Here is a 15,747-nt window from a genome sequence, read left to right on the forward strand (position 1 = left end):
CAGTGTCAATGTCAGCTTTCCAAAGAATTGTAGATTCCCCATAAAGACGTCTGGGAAGGAGTAGGGAGCCCCCCAGTGGCCAGAAAGGGGCACAGCTAGCGGCCAGTTATGGTGGCTCCAAGTGACAGGGGAGACCTGAGGACTAGCCGCCTGGGGCCTCACGCCTGGCTACAGCACGAGACTGGGGTGTGGACTCGGGGACTGGCATGGAGTGGAGACTATGCCCCGGTGGTGCCCTCAGCGCAGTCTGTCCCCAATTCTCCAGGCAGCCTTGCTTTATTTCAGGAAAGTAAAACACAACACTGACTCCCTGGACAACCTGGACTTTTCTGGCTCCCCTGGCATCAATGAAGCTGCCAGCTTCTTTGTTTGAATTTTTGATTTTTAAATATATATCTCGGCTGCAAAGCTAGAGTGGGCAGCAAACCGTAGCTCCATGAAGAGGTGAGTCAAACTGCCAGCCACACCACTGGCCGGGGCGAGGACCCCCAGCGTGGCCATGGGAGCAGCCCCAGTGGCTGACAGGCACTGACGGGACTGGCCAGGTGGGAGGCAGGGCAAGGCATGAGCAGGGGCTCCTGAGTCCCCGGGTTCAGGCACTTCCCCAAATCACTCAAGACACTCAGAACCGGGGCCTCCCCTGGTGGCGCAGGCGGTTGAGGGCAGTGCTGTGAAGCTGTCCGCAGCCTCTGCAGCGCAGGTTCGATCCCGGCTGGCCAGCGAGGGTCCCACACGGCATAGCAGACCTCTCCTGTCTTGCCCACTGCTCCCCTCAGCAGTGTGTTTCGTCAGTTTGCCTGTTCTGTTCCCTGCTCTGTCTCTGGTGAATCCTCTCACCCTCCTGCACATTCAACCTGTACCCCGGTTCTTGTATGGGTGAACAAAATAAATCTTTAAAAAAAATTAAAAAAGAGAGCAACACTCAGAACCTAGGGTGAGTGGAGAAGAGGGACAGCGGGGTTGGAGCCCCTCCCATCCACATGCCCTTGCTCCGGCAGCTAGGAGGGATCCTAAGAGGTTGCAGGCAAAGACAGGAGCTTCAGGGAAGGGAAATCTGAGCGCCTGGCAAGTGGAAGCTGAGCGTGTGCGTGTCTGTCCCCTCTGGCGCCCCTCCTGCTTGGTCTTGGCTTCGTGGCCCAGCTATTGCCAAAGGCCATAACCCCCTGAGGTCAAAGACACCCGAGGTTTTCCCTCGAATGGTCTCTCCTAATGCTCCCCATTTAGGAGAAGGAAGACAGACTTCACGTGTGGGGGTCTTTAGGGTCTCTGACTTGTCTCTCAGAGGTCTCTTCAGGATGCCAGCACCCACATTTCTGAGGCTGCTCTGTCCCTGACACCTGGCTCTGCTCAGTGTGCCCAGGCCGGGGCACAGTTCTCATACGTGTGACATGTGAGACACCAGAGGTGACCTGGGGAGTTCCATAGCCCTGGCAAAGGGGCCCTGGGAGGAAGAGTGCAGGACTAGCTAGCTCAGGCTCTCTCCACCTCCGCACAGCTGAGATTTGGGGCCGGACAATCCTCTGTCGGGGGGCGTCCTGTGCTAGCGGGACGTCAGGCACACACACCCCTGGTCTCTGCCCGCTAGCACCCGTAGTGCCCATACCCCCAGCTCTGACAACCCAAAGGTCTCCAGACATTGCCAGTATAAGGAGTATAAGGCGCTGTGAAACCCTAGGCTCTTTCTCCTTGGCCTTCTTCTTTGTGGGTTGAAGAAGATGGTGGGGTCCAAGCAGGAAGAGACAGGCAGGAAGGTGGCACTTCCACGCCCTGGCGCTTTGGGCCCAGTACAGCCATCAGGCACCATGTTGCTGCTGCCTGACCAAGGTTCTCAGTCTGCTGAAGTCAAGAAGTCCTCTCACTACTTGGAAGCCAGGGTGGAGAGGAGATAAGGTCAGAGGGCACCCCAGAGAGAAGCTGGAGTCCTTACTAGCGCTGGATGCGGGTAAGCAGGGCAGACAGCACAGCCTGGACCTCCACGGTGGAGGTCCGATGCCCAAAACTTGGGGCAAAGTCACTGCTGGATGAGGACCACTGTGGAAATGAGTCTTATTTGTGTGTATTTGGGGGGTGAGGGAGAGAACAGAAAGGCCAGGAAGATGGGTGGGGCTCAGAGGTGAGGGGAGTTGGTACTCACGCCGATGAAGGGGATGAACTTCTGATAGGAGTCCTCATCGGGGCTGTTGGGAGAGACAGGAGGCTTTACAGTGAGCAGGAGATGGCGTGGCGCGCTGGGGGCAGTGAGCTTTTCTGTTGTTTTGAGGCTTCAGGAGAAACCAGACCCCACATGACCTCTTTCCCTGTCTTGGGACAGTGCCAGGAGCCGGAAGACCAATTCCGCACACTGTCCCGGCTTCCAGGCCTGGGTTTCAGTCCTGAGGTTGGGTTTCTCTGTACGAGGGGTACCCACTTGGGCGGGAGGCCCAGGTCAGGAAGGATGGATGGAGGCCTTAAGAAAATACACTCTGTTTCTCACCTCCTCTGGGTGCCCCTGAAGGGAAACGGCATGGGGAGGGAAAATGTGAAAAGGCACACAGCTCGAGACTTATCTAGCCCCCGCAGCCTGCTTTGAAGAAATCCCCCAAGTCAGACTCACAACTTGTGCCTGCAGGTCAGCATGGCCTCGGCCACGGGCAGCTGGTGGGTGACGGCCGCCCCGTTGACGTACTGCATCACCCGCCCCACCACGTCCAGTTGCTCTGCGGAAAAGCCGAGAGAAAACTGCCTGTTGATTTCAGCAGGCAAACCCGAAAGCCCTGCCGGAGAGGGCCCCCTTCTGGAGACGCGGCAGAAGGCCTGGGAGAGAGAAGTTTCTACAGAGCGTCCGGTTGGCATCTAAGGAGCCGGGAACCAAACTGCTGTCCTCTCCCTTCCAGTGTGGCCGGGGCTCCTCTTACTCCGGCCGCCTCGGTCCTCATCTCACGCCCACTGGTTCCTGCCATCCCGCAACCTAGGGGACCCCTCCGCCCTCCGCCCCTGCAGGTTGGCCGAAGCCTCACCAGCTGGCAGCCCTGTGGCACTTGGGTCACTGCTTTGCTCTGCACTTCAGAGAACACACGGCTGGGGCAGTGCCATCCAGTCATCAGTGGACTGCCGAGCAGCCATTCTCAGACCCTCATACGCCATCTCTTGACTAGATACACCGCCCCCCGCCTTTCCCCCCCAGCCTTCCTTGTATCTAGATGTGCAGGGCAGAGCAGATAGCAGCGCCTAGCGCAGCCCGAGGGGAGGGCTGGACAGCGTCCTGCTCGTGGGCACCTTCTCAAAGAGCGAGTGGTCAGGAGGCAGAGTCAGAGGAGTAGCAGTGGTTGCCCCCGGCCTGGCCGGCTCTACATGCACCAGCGCACCGGGCCTTGGTCCCTGCAAGGGGCCATTACCTGACACTGGGGGCTCCGAGCGACTGAACAGGTCTCTCCAGCCAGAATCGAGGAAGGTACTGCTGTATCTACTGTCAACGGAGCCCAAGTACTTGGCCACAGGGTGAGAACCTGGTGGACAGGAGACCAGAGAAGGTGAGCGGTGAAGGCATGAATGATGATGTGGCCATCTTTCTCCCTGACTGCCACTCCCGGACCCAACCCCACCATCCTCTTCAGGGTGGGATCTGCCCCGCCCTCACCGAGGGGAATGATGAGAAAGCGCATGTAGCTGAGCCAGTCGGAGGTCTTGCTGGCCAGGGACTTGACAAAGAACCGGAGGATGGAGCTCAGGTAGCTCTGGCCTCCCACCGCCGCCACCTTCACCGGCCTGGGCATGGAGGAGTTGCAGTTGCAGCTGGGGAGCAAGGGGAGTCAAACCACACTTAGGAGGTTCAGCAGGATCCAGCCCTGAATTCTGACCTGGCTTGATTTCAACAACCCACAGGGGAAGAACAAGCCAGTGAACAAAATACTAGCGGGAGAGGCAACAAGCTACAGTGCTTTGCAATGGACAGCGAAGTCCAGGGTGGAGAGGGTGGCCACTGCCCAGCACGAAGAGACGGTCTGAGGAGAAGGGAGAGGTAACTTGTGGTGCCCTGGGGCAGTGGCAGGCATGGGTGCTGATGCCCAGAGGCCCGAAGTTTTCTCTCCTGTAGGCAGGGATTTTGGGTCCCTCCAAGAAGACCCTGGGGAGGGCAAGCTCTGATTCTGGATGCCAAGCAACATGGTCCAGTTCAGGAGATGGGAGTATAAGGCGCTGTGAAACCCTAGGCTCTCTCTCCTTGGCCTTCTTTGTGGGTTGAAGAAGATGGTGGGGTCCAAGCAGGAAGAGATGGGCAGGAAGGTGGCACTTCCACGCCCTGGTGCTTTGGGCCCAGTACAGCCATCAGGCACCATGTTGCTGCTGCCTGACCAAGGTTCTCAGTCTGCTGAAGTCAAGAAGTCCTCTCACTACTTGGAAGCCAGGGTGGGGAGGAGATAAGGTCAGAGGGCACCCCAGAGAGAAGCTGGAGTCCTTACTAGCGCTGGATGCGGGTAAGCAGGGCAGACAGCACAGCCTGGACCTCCACGGTGGAGCAGGTGCACACGACAGGCTTCCGCTGGTCCTGGAGCAGTTCTGCCACGTACTAGGGGTGGGAGGGACACAGATGAGGCCACATGGCAAGGACTGCTCCCCACAGGTACTAAGCGGGCAGGCAAGGCCCAGACTGAGCTGCGGGGCCCAGTCTTCTTTCAGGCTAACGCTGGGCAAAGGTCAGGTCTCTGGCTATGAGAGAAGGTAGGGCCAGGCCCCATGTAGATGTCCTGACTGGAAAATGCCCGAAGGCTGAGGAAGCTTTAGATCCCAGTATCTGCTCTCTGCAATCTTTAGCTTATAGTGTTGGGGCCACTGGGGACAAGGGATTCTGGCGCGAGATCTAAGTGGGTGGGCAGGGGTGAGCAGGGTGGGTGGAGACCGCTCTGCCCCTTCTCAACTGCCACCTTGGAAATTTGGGCCAACCTCTGGCATTTACAGCACCTGGCACTTCTCCAGGTGCCTGCATTCTGTTATGCTGCCCAACAAGCAACCACCCTGGAAGGAAGAATGCAGAACAGCATTATTACTGCTTTTCTACAGGGGAGCAAACGGAGAAAAGGTAAGTCAGTGACTTAATGTCGCCTAGGTTGGAAAAGAGCAGAACTGGGACTGGAGCCCAGAGCTCAGAGGGGGAAGAGGGACTCAAGACAAGGGCCTCAGTGACTGTTTCCCTAGGCCCTAACTTTCGCAACCCACACCTGGGGTACCTCCTGCTCCCAGCTGCTCCCCTGCATCTCTCCCAGGGCTGTGACTCTTACCTGGCCCTGCCAATCAGCGGTGTTCACGAGGATGACGTTTTCTGGGAGGGCCGCATCTGACACCAGGATCTGATTCAGCTGGTCGTACACCACCTTCCTCGGGATCTGCAAGGACGACCGTGCCCGTTAGGCAGCCACCAGGGCGCAGGAGGGTGAGCTAGGTGCCTAGCGGGCAGGCAGTTCTGGGAGCGGCTAGTCAGAGAGAACGGAAACTAGGAATTTATGCCGGAGAGAGACCCAACAGCCTGCTGGCCGGCCCAAACTAGTACGGAGGAGGCTAAAGGAAAAGCGTAGGGTCCTTAGAGAACATTCACACACCAGGAACAAAGCCACAGCGGCCGTCCTGGTGGAGGCAGGGCAGACAGGCTAGCGACGTGGTGAGCAGGAGAGCAGCGCGGAGGGGCAGGGAGGAGGGGGGGGGACGTACAGAAACGAAAACGAGGGCGATGGGGAGAGAAAGAATGAGAGGGGCAGTACAGGCTGCATGGGCAGCCCCGCGGTTCGAAGGGAACTGAAGGTATTTCAGGAACAGTGATTAACAAGGGGGACAATACCTGGCCCCGGGCACCCGGCTATTCTAGTCTCTGGCTCCCTGTCAGCTCGGTAATGGCGCCTAATGCAGAACCACAGCGACGCAAACTTTTCTCTCAGAGTTTTTTTTTTTTTCAGGTAAATGAAGAAACTTGCTGACAGCTTGAGAAGAACAGTGGTTGTGTGAGGGATGTCAGCTTAGAGAAAGCCCTTCCCTGGCCCTGGACACTGCTGGCCTTCAAAGAGAACACTCCATCTCCAAGACCCACCTTCTGCGTTTCTATCCCCGCCACTCCTAGGTCCCTCAGAGCAGGGCAACGCGGCTAGGCTGCCAGCTTGAGCTCACAGAGAGTGCCCATGGCAACGCCGAAGGCCCCGTGAGCATCGCCCAGCACCCCCAAGTCACAGAGCGCTCTCCAGACCCGGGTGTGACAGAGGCTGAGGCGGCAGAACAAGCCAGCGTGGAACTGCCACTGGGGCTGATGCAGGCCAGGACAGCGCTGGTGCCGCTGGCGTCCTCCTCTGGCCCCCCATAAATCAGAAAGTCAAAGTCAATTCCACGCTAGTCACCAGTAGCAAACAGGCTGGCTTCTCTGGCTTAGATCTGTCTTCCAGGCTTCCACTCAGAGCATTTCCAAGTATTCCCCCTCTCCTTTCCACCGAACAGCCCAAAGAGGGCACCCCACAGAAAGCAAGGTCCAGGGATGCTGAGGGGGTCCCAGCCTCCGCGGGGGGTGGGGTACCTGAGTGCTGTGGCCCAGGTCAGGGGACCGCTCGCTGTCGGAGCTGTTGGTCCTCTCACTCAGGGGCTTGGAGAGCTGCCGCTCCTTCAGGGGCGTGCTCCTCTTCTGCCGGGGGGTGTGCGCTCCGTCCACCTTGCTGCCGGAGAGAGGCGAGGAGGTGGTGAGCAGCCCCGCTGGCCCCGAGGCCCCAGCCAGCTGCTCTTCCCTAGGCCAGGAACCCTCGCTACGTGGGCCACAGCCTTGCGCCAGCTGCTTGGCCCTGAACTCCACCCTGTCGCAGGAGGCGCTTTTGCGCTGAGTACCTGGGTGAGGCAGAGCCGGGGAGATCTGCTTTGCTGGACTTCATGGGAGTTTTGACTTTCTCTGGCACAACCAGACTCGTGCTCACATCTCCAAACATGTCCTGGTCAGTCATCTCCTGTCAGGAGGAAAGGAAGCCGAGAGGTTGCTTCTCACTCAGCAATCAGCCAGGAGCCTGATGGAGGCCTTCCAGGGCCCCTCACCACCACAAGGAGGAGCAGGTCATTCGCTCTCCTGCCTGGAGGCATGAGTTCTAGAACCTGACCTCCCCTGACTAGCAAATGGTGCCCTGCTGAGTCCGCACTGCATGTTGCTGCTCAACTCTGTCTTCTACATGTCCAAACTACTCACCAACACGCAAACCTGGCTGATGACCTAGCTTTCCTGGGCGGGAAGGAGAGTTCTAACTGGGAAGCGACTCGACTGGCACTTCATTCCAAAACCACCACTGCAGTAAAAAGTGGGGCAAGATAAACGCTGGGCCCCTCAGACGACGGGGGAGGCCAAGGTGCGAATCGGCACCGTAAGCTTTAAATGAATCTTGACTCAAGCTAACGCTCTGCTGTACACTGAGCTTTAATGCAGCATTATTTACTATAGGAAACATAGGCTGAAAATAATTCTTTCTTGGACTGCATCCAACCACAGAAGGTCTCAGAATGAGGCGGGTGCGTGCACACCCCCAGACGGTGTTCTGTGAAGCTCTGCACCACCCCCCATCCCATGTCCAGCCTCCATTTCCACAGAGAAGGGGTGGCGTACCCTCCCTGGGCCTCCTGGAGCCTGGCCAGACTGCACTGGCCGGCTTTTCTGAGGACGGGGATGTGACGGCCACACTCTTCTAGGCATTTTCAGGGCTCAGATCAACATAATTGCTCAGTAAATGTGAGTACAATTTGATGTTTATTAAATTGGGCACCCCAGTCAATTTGTTCCATTTCATTCGGGTTTGGTCAGCACCCCAGGCAGCTCCCACAGGGCTCAGCGGAGGGGGTGACTGGTCCTCCTGCTGTCAAGCGTTGGGCTGGGCTGCCCGGCCAGGGCAAGAGCAGCAGCAGGGGCAGGTCTGCCCTCACCTCTCAGAAGTAAATGACACCGCCCTCACCTCTCAGAAGTAAATGAGGGTGGCAGAGCGAGGAATCATCCAAGTTGCCACTTGATCAGATCTATTAAAGGGCAGAACGGGGACATCTCTGGCTTGCTATTTTGGGGAACCTAGTCTCCTGGGTGGGCTGGATTCTAAGGGTGAAGATCCCGGGAGAAAAAGAACATAGGACATCACAGGTTCGGGCAGAATTTCCAGTCTGGTGCAGAGGGTCTCTGCCCTTTACTTCTAAAGCACAAACACTATTTTAAACAGCGGAAACGGGGCTAACCATACATACCAGGGTGTCTGTCTCAGTCAAGCTGTCATCTTGATTTTTAATCCAAGCAGATTTGACTTTTTCTAGAGCAGCCAATTCCATCTGCAAAAATTATAATAATTAGTCACCCCAGTGCACAGAGCTGCCGCCCTGGCTTGTCTTCTAGGTGCCTCAGGAGCTTGAGAGGCTTCCTCTCATCTGGGATTTTCACATTGTAAGGAATATACTCTTGGGAAAAGTAAGCCCCAGAGGCGTGGGTTATTTTGTGATTATTAAACCAGCAACTGAGTGACATGCAGAACCAGAAGTTCTGACTCTCATAGAAAGGTCACTGGGAAAGAGGCGCTGCTGTGGGTCGGTGAGGCCCTGGCCAGACCTGTGAACACGGTTGCCTCTTCTGCTTATTGGAAGTTGCTGAGAAGAAAGAGGATCATATTGTTCAAATCTTTAATTTTGAGACTGAAGAAGTCCATGGTAGCCAAATGCTTAAAGCGAATATGCTAAGTAAAAAGACACCCAATGTCAAGCCCTTCAGGCATGAATTAATTCTCCGTTTGTCCTAACTCTTATTAGCTTCTCTCATAAATATTAAAACTTTACATTGCAAATACAGACACAGAGCCAGATTTTCCGTATTTGCTAATACTGCTTCTGGCTCTCTGGACACACGTCACCAGGAGCAGGCTGGTGGGTCTGGGATGCAGGAAAGGGCCTGGGCTCAGTGAATTGCTTTGGTTCCTAGGGGAGCCAGGGAGTCAGAAAAGAGCAAGGCTATTCCACTTCCTCCCAAGTACTCAAAGTCCTCTCCCTGCGCGGACGATACAGCACTGGGGAACATCAGACTGATTAGCTGCTGGGGTCACCTGGCAAATGAGTGAACCAGGATTATGAAAGTGGGCTGTGCCACACTCTAAACCATTGTTTCTCCACCTTGACACAAGTGCCATCTGGGAGGATCACTCTGTGCTGGGCACCCACCTGTGCCTGAAGGATGTTCAGTGCACTCCCCGGTCTCTACCCACTAGAAGCCAGTGGTACCCCATAGACATCCCCTGAGACAGTCAAGTACGTCTCTAGTCACTGCCAAATGCCCCTTGGGAGGCAAATATCACCTCCGGTCGAGAACCAGTGCTCTAAGTCACTTGCAAGATTAGGCCAACGTCCTTTCCCCCACTGTAGCAGACCCTGTGAACCCCCAAGCTTGAGATGGTTTGGTTCAGGCCCCAGCAAAGGCCACCTTCAAACACACAGCTAGTTTGGTCACACCTGGCCTGTGTGAAGACCCGGCAGCCACAATCCAGGAGCGCAGGAGCCCTGGTCAGGTGGAGAGGTGTTTGCCCTGGTTGCGTCTCCACATGACAGAGGAATTAAGCATGTGTGCAAGGATGATGATCCAGTTCTGCTGGGAGCTTCTCAAGCTGCATGGTCTGTTCTCTGGCCCTAGGACAGCCCCAGCATTTTCGCAGCCAAGTTGCAACTTCTGATAAGATCTTTACCTCGGACTAGGGTGTTTCCTGACTCTTCTAGATGTTCCAATCAATCCCACTAGGAGCAAACTCCTTCTCCAACCTATTCCTGTCCCCACAAACATGCAGGTGCGCTCCACCCCAGGGTCCTGGAATACCTGGCAGGGCAGTAGCTGCGTCTGTCTGGTTGTGTGGCCCTGAAGACAGGTGCCAGGGTCTGGAGCCCTGTGCCTGTGGGGACAGGCTGACTGCCACAGAGGATGGACACACTCGGGGTAGGGGAGAGGCTGTATTTTGGCTGTCACTTTATGGAGCACAATCTAACGGCCTCTGGCAGTGCTGTGGGAACAGTGACCCGCCGCAACGGTCTTTGGCCGCCTGTGCTGTGCCGTCAGGGCGCACTGTCATCAGCTTGTAGAACCAAAGGATGTTGCTGCTGTGTGCACAAATCTTGGGAAAAGCACAACCATAATAATTTGTACCAGCAGAAATTCCTTCTGGTTCTAGTGATAATCTGAATCCTCTGAAATTTGGGGGAACAAAAAGGAAGACTCAGACAAAGAAGCCAGGCAATCGAGAGGCAAGGACAAAGCTGAGCAGCAGGCGCACGCGCCCACGTGGCCTCTGTCTCGGCACTTTCCTGATACATTTGGAAGTTCTTTGTTTAAGAGCACAGCTTCGCTCTGTGGTTCCCAAAGTACCTCCCATACTAAAGGGTTCCAAAGTTCCACACCCACATCAAGACATATGGGGCTCTTCAAAATAGAAATATCACGGAGAACCAGCAAAGCAAGTTTGAAATTGGGCCAAGGTAACCAGAATTTGCAGGACTCACTAAGACATCTTGAGTCTATCAATTTCAGGAGCCCTAAACTAAACTAGACCATGCTAACAGGGGCACCTTGATTCTGTTTGTGCCATGCTCCCCAGGCAGCTCATCAGCCCCAGGCTGGAGGTTGTATCTGTGCCTCCACATGACCTGGTCAGGTAAGGGCTTTTGCATGCCCTCTGCAGAAGGGGAAACTGCCCTCTGTTGCAGTCTGCTGTGGGGTGGCATCAAGATTCAGCTTAGAAGTCTGACTCCAGGGCCTCCCCTGGTGGCGCAGGCGGTTGAGCGCAGCGCTGTGAAGTTGTCTGCAGCCTCTGCAGCACAGGTTTGATCCCAGCCAAGGCCGGCAAGGGTCCCACATGGCACAGCAGACCTCTCCTGTCTTGCCCGCTGCTCCCCTCAGCAGTGTGTTTCGTCAGTCTGCTTGTTCTGTTCCCTGCTCTGTCTCTGGTGAATCCTCTTACTCTCCCTTGCATCTGGCCTGAATCCTGGTTCTTGTATAAATAAAATAAATAAATCTTAAAAAAAAAAAAAAAAGAAGTCTGACTCCAAAGCACAGATCTCAGCCCAATCCTTCCCTGCCCCCAAAGCGCAAGACCATCGTATTGAAAGATGACTCAACTGACTTTGGAACTAAATGGGTTCCTATGCCAACACCGTTACCTGAGCGATAAGGTACCCGAGACTCAGAGAGTTGCGATTTTTCTCTTTGAATGCTTTAAAACATATATCCGAGACTAAAGCAGAACCTATAAATTCTAGTCACCCAGAAACACCTTCATAGTATAAAAGAGATACTCTTATTAATTTAATAACGATTCCAAGCATTTACTGTGTCAGGAGCTGGGCCGAGTGCTTCCGGGGGAGGTATCTCAGTTAACTGTCCAGCCCACTCAGCTGCAGTACAGCCAGGGCCCACACTCCTAGAACACCGTGCGACTATCGTCCCTCAGTCAGGTTTCTTTTGAGAACAGTCATCACTTGTACTTATATTGAAGATGGATTTTGGTTCTACTGGTCAATGATTTGACCACATGGACGGTGATGGTTCAGCAGGGCCAGCAGCCCTGTGAGAAAGAGCACCTAGAAGCCACATCCAAACCTCTCAGATGTCATGAACTTGGCTGGAAAGCGGCTGAGAGGGCAGGACCTGCAGGCATCAGTCCTGGAGCATTTTCAGGGTGGGGTGCAGTTTTCCATGCCCCATTTCCTCACAAACACCATTTAGTGTGAGGGTCTTGGGCCAGAAGCTGCTTGCTGTGTCTTAACCACTAAGACGGATATGGTGGGAAACAGCCCCACCTGGTGGCCGCAGGCAGTAAGGCAGCCTGTGAGTCCCTGCCCTTTGCAGACTCGGGACAGGCAGCCCTTCCAGACACATGGTGCTTCTCCGGGGACAGAGCACCTCCTATCACCACATCATGCACCACATCATAGCACATCTCATATCCTACCCTACCATTTCCTCACAATGCCTACTTTCAGGGAGAGTTCTGTATTCTCTCTGTTAAAGTAGCAAGGACAAGCGGATTCAGTCTCCTGGACGTACAGGAAAGGCACTGGCCTTTCAGCTGCAGTGAAACCATGCATGTCTTCGGCACTTCAGTTCCCAAAGAGGGGCCTGGGTTCCCGCCTCTGACCTGGCGCGGGGAGCACCTCCCCAGCAGGATGCAGCAGCTCCGGGAGACGCTGGGTGGTGACAGTAGACAGCTAGGGAATCTCTCTTACTGCCCAGGCAAAATGGAGACCAGCACACGGAATTCTAAATCCTGTGAGGGCACTGCCCCCCGAGGTGAATAAAGCTATGTACTGCCTCCTGAACAGCCCTAGTGAGCTTCCTGCCCCTTGACACCTGTTCCTGCCCCAGCTGGGTGCAAACTCACCCACCACTGGCGGAACACCACCAGGGAGAGGCTTTGCGGCACCGTGTGTCCTGGGAGGGAAGGCCCCTGCCCCGGCAGACCACAAAGAGCACCCGGCCAGCCACAGCAACGTCGCCAGAGAACTCAACTCCCAGGTCGGACTAGAGCGGACAACCCAAGCAGAGGCAAGATGAGACCAGTCTTCCAAGGACACAAAGTGAGCTGAGAGCAAGGCTGCAGTGTGAGGCCCCACGTGTCGGGGCCCCTCTCCCCCACCCCCACAGCCGTGGGTCTTGCTCACAGGGCTGGTGGTGTCTTTGCCGAGGCTGCCCTTGCTGTTGAGGCTGCCAATCTCCGTCTGAGAGCTGGACTGCGACATCCCCTCAAAGAAGGGCCTGCGGTGAAGGAGCACAGCCAGGGTCAGTGGCCGCCATGGCCCGAACAGCAGCTCACAGAACGCGGGGTTAGAGCTGGTGTTCAAGGAAGATCAGCAACCTGGGCGTCAAGGACGCCCGATAAGGAAGGGCACAGTGGAGGCTGGAGAAGTAGGGGTACTCCGAAGGCCTTCAGGAGAGTCCTGCAGGACTTGTCGGTTGGAGGCAAAAACAAGGGTCTCTGTCCAGACAGCGATGTCGACAAGGTTGGACAAGGATGAAGAACCAAGATTCCCTGGTAATGGGTGTGGGGGGCGGGGGGAGGCTAGGAGACTGCTCTGGCATAAGGGGAGAGGTGTTGGGAAGCATCTGACTGAAGAGCTCTGGGGCTCACTTGAGCTTGGGCTTTGGGGTGCTCAGGATGCTCTCTGTCTCCTCCATCTCGGGGCCACTGTCGCTGGGGTTATACATCTCCAGGCTGTCGTACAGCTCGTCCAGGTCCTCCTCCACCTCTCGTATCTGCTCCCGGGACACGTGTTCCAGTCCAAAGCCCACCTGTTGGGGAAAAGAAATCTTTGAGTTTGGGGTCACTGGTGTTAACAATTCTGGTGGATGTGCTAGTCCCTCCTCCTGGACAGGTGTCCCCTGGTGTCCCTCATGCATCCCCTGGAGGGACAGTCACAGTGTCATGCTCACAGAGGAGTCCTCTCTGGGATCTGACCCTGCCCACAGGGTGGTGGTGGGGCTGCCGGCCCACTCAGGCCTCCCTCCCACTTCGCACTGGGCCTGGCCCCCGGGAGAAGAGCCAGACCCCAGGTGGCCTCCTGAAGAGCGGGCACCAGGAGGCCCAGGTGAGCACGGGCCCCTGCAGGCCGGCTCCATGTCCCTCTACTGCCCAGGGCGATAAAAGGAGCTCTCAACAACACCCCTTTCGCAGCCTGTGGGAAGAGAAGCCCTGAGAGCAGGCTTCTCTGTTAACGGCCAGTTCCCAGTTCTCAGTTCTCAAGGGCTGGTGGCAAGACCTGTGCCGCCTCACATGGTGCTGCTGTCCCACACAGCAGGCCTGGCACTACCCTGGGTGCTGCATGGAACGCCTTTCTCTTCAAGTAGCTGAAAGACCTTTCCAGCCATCCTCTCCCATGGGGGTCCTGGAATCTTGACTCCCAGTAGAAACCCAGGAAATTCTACTCACCATCAGCCTTGGGGAATAAGGGCTCGTACCTCATCTGAAACTTTAAACCGCTTCAGGAGGGCAACAAACTTCTGCTTGATGTTAGGTTGCTGTAGGGACAAGTGGCATAATTGTTCTCAGACGACATCCCATGTGGACGGATGTCAAGTCAGCGGGGGGTTGTGGGGGAGCACTAGCATGACACTGCAGCTGGGTCTGGGTGTGGGGGGCACAGACGGGAGGAAATCTCCCCACCCCAGGCCCCTTCCCCACCCACATCCTGACGACTCCTGAGTGCACATCCCTAGTTCCTCCCACCTGTCCTTTGATCCCCGGGGTCATTGGGTGATTTCTGCCTGCACATACAGGACCTCAGACCCGGTATTGCCAAAACAGACTGCTCACCTTCCCCTGCGCTCCCTGTCCTGGTTGCTGACTCCAGAAATCTGCCTCATGGCCCAAGTCGACACCTGGGGCTACTCCCTCTTCTCACCACAGCCCCTGCTCACTAGCTCCTGCCTTTTCTTTTCCACCTGAATGCCACAGCGTTGTCCAGGCCTTTCTCCTCACATGCATTCTCCCTGGACCCCTGTCTGTTCCCATGAGTCTCCAGTCATGTTCCCTCCAGAGGCCACACTGTCCAGTCCAAAGGCCAACATGATCATGTTGCCCTCGGCCCAGAGAGCGGAGCTCGAGCGTCAGCCGTCTGTCCGAAGTTGTTCTACTCCACGTCTCGAGCCTCATCTCACCATTCAAGCTCAGGCCTCACTCAAGTGGAAACTGCAGCGGGCTGTCGCGCCTCCAGCTCCACACGCACTCCTCTGCCTGGCCTAAACACGTCCCCAAGCCCACCTGGTGAAGCTCGTCCACCCTTAGAAGCCCGTATCTGGCACCCTGTCCACGAGGCTGCCTGGCACTCCTAGCTCAGAGGACTGTGTCCCCCTCAGTTTCAGAGCTGCCTCACGAGGCTCTCTGTCTTCTGGCGCTGAGGCTGCTGGGTAATGGTCCCCTGGTCAGATACACACAGGGTCACTCCTTGACAGCAGGGACAAGGCCCTTGCTTATCTCTGTGCCTCCCATCGGGCATGGGGCCTGGCCTGTGACCATCAGTCCTTCCCGCCTGCATGACTCACTCACCATGTGGGGATGGCAACGACTAAGTGGCAAGTAAGATTGAGCCAGGCCTTTAAAAAAGGGCGGGGCTTGCAAAGTGGAAAGGTCATTCACAGCAGGGGAAAAGCCCGCATCCACAGTGACAAGGACGCATGAGCTGTGTTCGGAGGACAGTATGTGGACTGGGGCACCCAGACCAAGTGTTCTCGGGCGGGGAGGGAAGAACGCGTGTGCACAAGGACCCTCAAGCACAATTACTAGCTCTGGAAATCTAACTGGAAAGTGCTTGCAGCTAATGAAAAATCAGAACCTTTGGGGGCACAGCTATTACAGGCGCCCTGAACTCTGGTGAAGCCAGGGAGGAGGCCCCAGGAAGTGGTGACTGGGAAAGCCCCAGGGAGCACTGCAAGGGAAGAAGACAGAGCCTCTTTGTGGAACAGAGAAACTGAGCAGAAGGAGCTGCAACAGAGAGCACCTCCCCTCCTCCCAAGGCAGCATGGTGGGGCAGTGTTTGAGGCCTGAGGACGCTCGGCTATTCTGGAGTGCCAACCAGGGTAGCGACCACAGTCTTGAGCACTAAGGACACCTCAGGATGACGGAGAGATGACAGAGTGGAATGCCAGGCTCAGAAGCGCAGACTCAGGAAGTCTGACCTCCACGTCACTCCTGCAGAGGAAAGGATCCTTGGCCTCTAGGGTCCCCGGCTTGCTCTGCACTAGTGAGAATCAGAATACCTCTGGGG

General features: G+C 56.1%; 1 protein-coding gene across 3 annotated transcripts in view; it reads right to left on the reverse strand.

Annotated features, from left to right (window-relative positions):
- The window catches only part of PACS1 (phosphofurin acidic cluster sorting protein 1), a 106,372-nt gene that overhangs the window by 5,470 nt on the left and 85,155 nt on the right, over positions 1-15,747 (reverse strand). For all 3 annotated transcript variants that reach the window (XM_037517531.1, XM_054697459.1, XM_037517532.2), the window contains exons 8-19: positions 13,943-14,002; positions 13,116-13,276; positions 12,649-12,742; positions 8,212-8,292; positions 6,829-6,944; positions 6,527-6,662; positions 5,253-5,357; positions 4,437-4,543; positions 3,617-3,771; positions 3,375-3,485; positions 2,594-2,696; positions 2,135-2,177 (exon numbers count right to left, since the gene is read on the reverse strand). In XM_037517531.1, coding sequence (XP_037373428.1) covers positions 2,135-2,177; positions 2,594-2,696; positions 3,375-3,485; positions 3,617-3,771; positions 4,437-4,543; positions 5,253-5,357; positions 6,527-6,662; positions 6,829-6,944; positions 8,212-8,292; positions 12,649-12,742; positions 13,116-13,276; positions 13,943-14,002 — 1,272 coding nt within the window. The remainder of the gene's footprint in view (positions 1-2,134; positions 2,178-2,593; positions 2,697-3,374; positions 3,486-3,616; positions 3,772-4,436; positions 4,544-5,252; positions 5,358-6,526; positions 6,663-6,828; positions 6,945-8,211; positions 8,293-12,648; positions 12,743-13,115; positions 13,277-13,942; positions 14,003-15,747) is intronic.

This window comes from Talpa occidentalis, unplaced genomic scaffold (assembly GCF_014898055.3).
Source record: "Talpa occidentalis isolate TD23 unplaced genomic scaffold, MPIMG_talOcc4v2.1 talOcc4.17, whole genome shotgun sequence".
Classification (NCBI taxonomy): domain Eukaryota; kingdom Metazoa; phylum Chordata; class Mammalia; order Eulipotyphla; family Talpidae; genus Talpa; species Talpa occidentalis.